This window comes from Centruroides sculpturatus, unplaced genomic scaffold (assembly GCF_000671375.1).
Source record: "Centruroides sculpturatus isolate CEXI.00-Female unplaced genomic scaffold, Cexi_2.0 scaffold2310, whole genome shotgun sequence".
Lineage (NCBI taxonomy): Eukaryota > Metazoa > Arthropoda > Arachnida > Scorpiones > Buthidae > Centruroides > Centruroides sculpturatus.
In genome coordinates this window covers 41,250-50,238 of record NW_019386664.1, presented here as the reverse complement: position 1 = coordinate 50,238, position 8,989 = coordinate 41,250, and the positions used below count along the sequence as shown (strand labels likewise).

At 33.8% G+C, this 8,989-nt stretch overlaps 1 protein-coding gene across 1 annotated transcript in view; it reads right to left on the bottom strand.

Moving 5' to 3' along the window:
- Positions 1–683: 683 nt before the first annotated feature.
- Positions 684–8,989, bottom strand: part of LOC111615513 (aryl hydrocarbon receptor nuclear translocator-like protein 1) — a gene marked incomplete at its 3' end in the record, with an annotated part of 33,994 nt that continues 25,688 nt past the window's right edge. Inside the window, exons 10-11 of the mRNA XM_023356917.1 lie at positions 6,812–6,976; positions 684–927 (exon numbers count right to left, since the gene is read on the bottom strand). Of these exons, the coding sequence (XP_023212685.1) occupies positions 684–927; positions 6,812–6,976 (409 nt within the window). The remainder of the gene's footprint in view (positions 928–6,811; positions 6,977–8,989) is intronic.

The window sequence follows — 8,989 nt, the reverse complement described above, 5'->3', positions numbered from 1 at the left end:
GGGTAGCATAAGTCGAGGTATTACTGTATTTAATTAAACATCATGTTACAAAATTTTTTTGAAAGATTTAAATTTAATATTATTAAATTAATAAATATAACATTTACAATAATTTTAACACAATTAATTCAAAGGTTTTGAGAATTTGGAAAATGAGATTTTGCAGCTATGCAAAACTGTTCATTTGTGGGACTTTACAAGAATGCAAATTAGACAGTTCAAATTTAAAACATTTGAATTTTGCATGCTCAGAGTGAAAATTCTCATGTAAACTGAAATTGCAAAAAAGATTCACTGCATATCCATCATTTGAAAAAATTAGCATGTGCAATCATGAAAACAACCTACAAAGTTGATAAAGCATTTATTTATTCTTGAAAATGTTCAAATCTGCAAAATATGCAGTAAAAATCATAAATGCAAATAAAATATATGGGAGCATATTTTTAATATATGCTTCCATGATTTCAAATATCCAGTATAAAAATACACCATATTTGTGATCTAATTAAAAATTACACGACTACCTTAATTTAATCTACTTTGAATTAAATCACAATTTATTATGCTGAGATTTCAACATCATAGCATTTAAGGAAAAAAGCATGCAAATGCATACAAATCCAATCCTTATTTATCACTAAATGGAAATTAAAAGTTTAAGAATGAAAAATGTCATATACCTCTGATCAACAAATAAGAATTTTCCATCAGCAGCATGCCTTGAAATAAATTCTGTAGGGCATACTTCCAAACCGGGTCTACTTGGACTAAGATGGATTAATCCTTGTTGTGCACGCCCAACAGCAACTAAGCAACTAAGATTACAACTTTCATTATCTCCTTCTCCATCTTCTTCTAGGCTAAGCTTAATAGGTGTCCATGATTTCAAATATCCAGTGCAGTGAATTACACAATATTTACGATCTAATTAAAAATTTTATATATCATGCAAAAAAATTAAGTCAGAAAAATTAAAATATTTAATTTATATTTTTTAATAAAAATTCAATTTCTTATTTCATTCATTATGATTAAATATTTTGAAATTTCATATGCTTGCTTCTAAAAACTTTGGATTCCAATCTTTGTTTCATTCTGTCAACTCAGTATATATTTTATTTGTTTTATGATCAAGAAATATGATTAATAAAACATAAGATATTTAATAAATAATCATTCAGGTTTTCATAATTGAAAATTATCTATTAAATAGCACATATACACCCACAACTGCTGTAAATGATCGTAAATTTGGATATAATGATTATAAATTAGAAATGAATTTGGCATTAGAGTGAGGCATTAGGCACCATCTTGTATTAGAATTAATAATTATAATATGTAATTAATTAATTTAGATTAAACTGGAAGAAAAGAATTGGCCTGAAGCGGGACTTGAAGCCACAACTCCAGCTTACTGTGTGGACACGTTGCCAGTTACATTACCTGGACCTTCAATCCGATCTCCTCTTCCAGTATATATAAGTTTAAGATATAACCATCAACAATTATTACAGTGCCGACTGGAGATGCAATTACGCCCTTGGCCAGAAACATCCACTGAAAGCCCTCAGTTGGCCATCGCATCCCTGGCAAGGTATAGATATACAAATATACACAACCAAAACCCAATACATTAAGCAAATATACACCCATAACTGCCGTAAATGATTGGGCTAAATTTGGATATAATGATTATAATTCTTTTTCCAGTTTAATCTAAATTAATTAATTAAATATTATAATTATTAATTTTATTATAAGATGGCACCTAATGCCTCACTCCAGTGCAAAATTTATTTCTAATTTATAATCATTATATCCAAATTTAGCTTGATCATTTATGGCAGTTGTGGGTGTATATTTGCTTAATATATCAGGTTTTGGTTGTGTATATTTGTATAAATAGCACATTCTAAATCAATATTAATTCTTAGTGCAAAAAATTTTTTGACTTAATTATAAGGCAATCTCAGGTTTTCAGAGAATAAATGAAAAATTATGCTATTAAATATATTTATTTTTGATTTAAAATAGTAATTTAGTTCCTGGTGGTTGGACAGGGTGGAAGTGAAGACATTTTTATATCTCCTGTATTTTTTATATTTTTATATTTATTTTTATCTCCTATATGATGTGGAGATTGATTAGGAAAATACTAATAATCTTGTAATATTTAACATACACTGCTGGCCATTAAAATTGCAACACCAAGAAGGAAAGTAAATAAAAAAAAAATATTTATTGTACATAAACAGTATGGCATGAAGACAAAATGATTATATTTTCAAGCAGTTTGAGGTTTTACAGGGGTGCAAAATTAGTAGACACAGTTGTCACCCCTGGCAGCTAAAACAGCCCTTATCCGTTTAGCCATGGAGTCGAACTGGGCTTGGATGACAGAAATGGGCAACTCATTCCATGCTGCTTCAAGTCTATGTTACACTTCATCAACCGTATTAGCTGGAAAGGGGTGGCGGGCCAGTCTCTCAGCAACCCCCATGACCAGATGTTTTCAATTGGTGAGAGATCTGGAGACCGTGCAGGCCAGAGCAAAATCAAATACCCTCTGTATCGAGGAAGGTCAGAACATGATGTGCAACATGAGGTCTTGCATTATCTTGTTGGAAGATGGCATTTCACAAGCCTCGAAGATAGGGCACAACCACTGGATGTAAGATGTCAGAAATGTACCGATCTGCATTCAAGTTACCGTCGATCCAAACTAGAGATGTGCATGTCGTGTACCCAATGGCTGCCCATATCATCACACCAGGTGCAGGACCCCTATGTCGATATTGAATGCAAGCAGGTGACAAGTGGTCTCCTCAGAGCCTCCAGATACGTATACGGCCATCAAAATGATGCACGCAGAACCGGGACTCGTCTGAAAAGATGACATTGTGCCACTTTTGTATCCAGTTTTGTCATTGGGCACACTAGAGTTGCCGTCTCTTTCTATGCTGCATTGTCAAGGGAAGCTGAAGTAATGGTCGCTGTGCTGACAGTCAATGCTGCTGCAAACGTCATTGCACCATATGAGCAGATCTGGACATGCTGCAAACAAGCTCATTTCCTGACTAATGGTACGTGATGTGGTTGTATGGTTTTGCATGGTCAACCTCACAATATGTCTGTCCTCTCAGGCATTAGTCATGGGAGGGTGTTGAGATCCTGCATGTCGTTCAGTAAGACCCTCAGCAACCCATCAATTCCATATTCACATGACAGTAGTTGGATTCTGATGAGTGTGAGTGGCAATATATGGAACAATAATCCACACACTCAATAGACAACGAACCTGCCTCTACTGAATTCCGACACTTGCTGGTAAGCATTTCTTGTTCTTATTCGAGGCATAACATGATATTCTGAAGAAACCCCAACCTTACAAAGCAATTTCTGAATGAGAAATTCACCTCACAACTTTTCTTTTATGCAGTGCTTCAGATGTCGTTTGTCCCTCCTACATCGTCTAAATGTGCTGAAATACTAATCATTTGTATATCCCAACCTCTTCTTCCTTTCATATGATTTTGATGTTTGTATGATCATTCCTTCCTGGTGTTGCAATTTTAATGGCCAGCAGTGTAATATTTAAACTAGGGATTCCCAACATTTTTAGGCTTGTTGCACCATTGTGAAGATTAGAAACTTGTTACATTCTTGTTAGAATTTTTCTGATCATTGTTTTTCACATTTTGTATATTTAATTCAAAGTGGAATTTATCGTAGTACAGGAAGTAAGTAAAATATAAATAACAAAAAAGGAGGATTAAAATACATAAACACAGTTACGGAATAGTTTTGGAAATCAATAAACTAGCATATTAGACAACCATAATGTGACATCAGAAAAAATTTATTTTATTTTTAATGTGAGACTTGTGATTAATGCTTAGAGTAGAAAAGTTTGATATCAAGTCTAATGATTGACAATGCAACATATATATCCTCAAAACTTACCATTCTGTTTCTTGCTTTGGATTTTATTGTGAGGTAGCAAAAAAATTCCTATATTAGAACTAGTCTTTAATACTAACATGATTCGAGAGATGTAAAAATTGTTGTTCGTAGTTACCTGAGAAAGTCTCCCGTTACATTTTCTTGAAGGCAACATGACGCTTTCTTGTGAACTATTAACCTCTGCATGGCCAAAATCATCAGTGAATATTCCCAGAGACAGCTGAAAAAGCCAGTCGTCGTCTGTCCTTCCGACACCGGAAACACACACTGTTTACTCCCAGACTATCATCGATCAGTGCCCATTTTGGATACCTTGTGCCATTCTTGTGCTGGTGGATATTATATTGGAACTAATCCCCATCGGACTATTATTACCCAACGAGAACTCCAATCTTCTATCACCAGATATTTATACAACTCACACTTGTTATGTGAACTCTCTCTCTCCGTGACACAAACTTAGCATTCTGTATCTTATCCAATTTATTTTCAATTAAATCCTTGTTAAGCGTTAATTGTAGTTCGAGTCACTTCCCTATGTTGTCTCTCGATCGGCTGACATTACGAATCCATCTGACCACTTATGGAACCGCTCACCGACAGTGTGACGTGGAAATTACTGTCTTGGTTTCTGTGTTCCGATAAACACGGTGGTGTCAATCCTGACAGGGCACAAAAGAGGTGCTGACCCGAGAGGTCACATTATTGATGCCATAGCTGAGAAGGCTTGCTCACACAATTAGGAAGTTGAGTGTGTGTATATATGTATACCACACCTTTTGTCAGCAAATATTTTAATTACAGATAATAATGTTTTTGGACATATTCAATAGAAGGGCATTGATTTCTAGCTTCTTGGCCAACTATTGTTTCAACTATAGTTTTTCATGCTGGAAAATGATTTCTTCTCCAGTACCATAAGGTTTCAATTTTAAAAGAAACTTCAGTTATTGTAACTCTTAACCATTCTAACAGTTGCATTCTTCTGTACCCTCTAATAGACATAAAAAATCAAATAAACTTTTTTCTGCTTTACTAAAATGCTTGATAGTAAGATGCTGTTTCAATTTGCTGGGTGCCATGACCTGATTGCTTAATGTTTTATCACAAACTATATACATAGGCAGAAGCACCAATGGACTATACAAGCTATAAAAAAGGATATCATACATTATGCAAGAAGCTTAAAACTATGATTTAATGTCTGATAAATCCATAAGGACACCTCCATAAGGTGGCAGTGGTTGCAACTGAGGCTAACTTGGTCTTATAAAAAAAGAACATTCCTTGTTTTCAAGACCAAGTTTTGGTCAGTGTACAAGAAAGTTGCATGAGACAACAGATAAATATCATGCAGTAGTTTCTTTTATATTTGCAGAATAGGCTAGAAGTCTTGAATTTTCTATCGTTTGTTAATAATGGAATTTGCGGATCCCCTTTGATGATTAGGAAAAGGAAACTTAGACAGAAAGAGGAGCAAGTGCCCCAATGTATGGATGCCCCTGCATACAGGGTGAGGATTATTCTAATCACTTTTTCACAAAAATCCATACAATAAATAATTATCCAAATATTTCCATTTCTTTAAAAAAAAAAAAATATGGCTTTCTCTCTCATCTTCTGAACAATAGACCAGGAATTGGTGCTTCAATGTTCAAATTGAAACTGGCAGTGGAAGTTTTTTTTTATTTATGGTTTTAGTCCCTTTACCACTCAGATAGCAAAAAAAAAGGCTAGAAGGCAGTGGAAGTTGACAGTTCACATTCACTGTTTTGGATGTTTATGTTTCTTCACAATAAACTTATCCATAGTGTCACAAGTTATCAAAAAAATTTGCAGGAATGAATCCACTTCTAAAGTTTCTACACAACAGAATCAACAGTACAAATAACTATAACCCTACAACACTTGAATCACATGACATATCAACAAGCCACACAAAAACTTGTTTGTAAATATAGTAAATTGCTAATCACCATGAAACTATAAAACAATAAATGCTCATCCTCTTTTATCCACCCAGTCAAAACATTGCTAATCTTATAAAAGTGTACAGAACTTCCACGTTTATAAATCAACTAGCAGGTAAGACCAGTGATGCAGGGGCAGAAAAATAATAACAAACATTAAGTTTATTAGATTATTTCATACTTCTAACCCTACTATTATATTATATTATAGTATTTGATTTATATAACTATGAAGGTTATCTTATGTAAATGGCTATGGATGTTGAGGCATAATCTACATTTGTCAGAGCTAATTTTAAGTGGATATAAAAGAGCCGAAACTCCAAATGGAAAGGATGAGAACTTTAAAGACGTCGTAAGATTTACCATTTCCAATTTTTATGAAATTTTTTAATTTTAATTGGATTTCTATGCTTTTAAGGAACATTTTAACTGGACAGTTGAGTAGCCTACAAAGGAAGGTCTGGCTGTCTATAGTTTGTTCTAGAACATTGGAGAAAATAATATGGTGATCGTCTAAGAATTTTTAGAATGACTGTGTCTCTTATTTGTACAAAAAAATTTTATCATCCAATGAGAATTCAAAAATCAAAAAAAATATTTACAAATGAAAGATTACATATATGTCATACAAACCAAAACTCAAACATATTTAAAGGCAAACATAAACCTAAACATAAAATTCATTTTAATCTAAATTATGGCTGATTTTTATTACTTAATTCCAAAACTTGACTTTAAATTTCTTATTGTCTATTTTTTACTTTTCTAAAGTTAACATTTTAAATCAGTCTTAAAGGTTTTTAATTAAAGTTTGGAAATTACATAGTAGTAAATTAAAAAAATATATATTTTATTTAATTTTTTCATACCTGAATTCTGAGATTTTCTTTTTTTATGACATCCAGTTGTTGTATCTGCTTCTTCCTTTACTGTTGGCATAGCTTTACATTTCATTCTGCAAAAGAATGATCTGCGTGCACCAGGACATAACCTTGTTTGACTTTGTGGTACATCAGTTTTCACAGGTAACATGGCTATAAAAAATTTTATTAAATTAATTTTTTTAACTCTCTAGCTATGATAATAATAGATAGAAATTAATTATTGATAACACTATTATCAAGTACAGTGGTGCCTCGTACAACGTACTTAATCCGTTCCAGGTGCACGTCCTTTAAGTGAAACGTCCGTTATACGAAACGCATTTTCCCATAGAAATACATGTTAAAACACATAATTNTGAACATGAGGGCGCAAATGAGGCAGAAATACAAGTAATAAAACGAATCAAAGAAAAAGAGTTAGATGAGCGGCTGAAGGTCCAATTTTTAAATGGTGTAGACCTCCGGATAAGAAAAAGGATTATGTCCAGAGAACCCGAGACCTTTGACCAAGCACTAAAAATAGCAATAAATGAAGAGAATATCGAGCTCCTCACTTCTCATCCTAGGGGTCTTTTAAGAGTAATAAAAGAAGAGGAAAAATTAGCCGAGATTAAGGAGAATTATTTTTGGGAAACGGAATCTGATCCCGGAAGACAGATGAAAGAAGTAGTTAAGGCTATAGGTGACTTGAGCAACCGATTTAATACATTTATAAGACAGTCCCAGGAGAAGGAGGATAAAGGTAGAGGACGAAATACGAAATATCTCCGATCAACGGAACCAGTTTATAACCGAAACCGTCCACAAACATTCGACTTCCGTCGGAGAAGAGAAAATGATCGGATGCATAGAAATAATACTCGTTATGATTTAGATAATATAAATAGGGACGAGCCTAATAGATATAGTCGATATGAAAATACGTGGAGAGGTGTAGTAAACTTTGTGGGGAATCAGAGAAACCCACCCAAATATGAAAAGAAAGGCAAAAATATAAAAGGAGGATCGAACAGTCGCATAAAAAGAGATCCTTACATATTAATATATGTGAATAACATTCCCACGAAATTTAGAATTGACAAGAATCTGGAGACAACGTTATTATCAAACGGTTTTGCTCAAAGATTGGGAAATAGAGCATCCGTTATATTCGGAGAAGAAGGGAAGTTGGATAGTGGTCACGGAAAACCAGTATCGACATTTGGTGTTACCATTCCGATATTCAAACTTCGAGGTCATAAATTCACCAATACTTGCAAAATAGTGCGTTCTGAAATTACAGCGCCTGGTATGGGAATAATCGGCAGAGATATCCTAGAGCGGGAGCAAATAGAAATAGACGAATCTAGTGGAATGATTATACTACCAAATGGAAAGGAAGTCCATTTTTGCTCTCCCCGAACCCCAAGGAAAAATTATTTAAAAGGAGAACCGCAAATTGATAAAGAAATTATCAAACAAAACGGAAGTAGTTACCGAGGTAAAACGCAGAAATCCAGACATAATCAAATGAATAGAAATCGAAAGGAAGTCGACTTGAAGTATTCAGAAGCTAGTATACTACGAAGTGTGCGGGTGTCACCTCACCGCCGACCCCATTCACAAGCACACATAACTACTCGAACTACTAAAAAGAACCAAGGTATAGCAAAGAAGAAGATAAATAAAAAGGCCGGCGTAAGTTAACTAAGCTGAAAAATAATATGGGTACGGATATGAAGTTAGGGCGTAAGATTAAACAAGAAAATAAGAAGAAAACTTATAGCGATCCCATTGAGGAAACGAAACGAGATGAGAATACGAAAATTTTTCAAGAGACTAGGAAAGAAAAAGAATTTTCAGAGAATGTGACGTCTCATAAACAAAAGGAGTTAACAAATAAAACTGATCTAGAGCCTCGTCAAGAAAATACGATAAAGGAAAATAAGGTAGAACTCAGAGGCGACCACAGAGCAGAGATGAATCGCTCTAGAGGTCAATTAATAGCGGATCTCTATAAATTAATATGTCTACTGATGTCGTTATTAAAAATTATCTCCGGCAAGAATATGAATAAGGAAGATAAAATAACAGAAAATAAGGAAGTTGAATTGGAAGTAGAAGAAGCTTTTAAAAGCCGTATACCGATAGCTATTTTTGAAAGACATAAGTCCTAAATGTTGA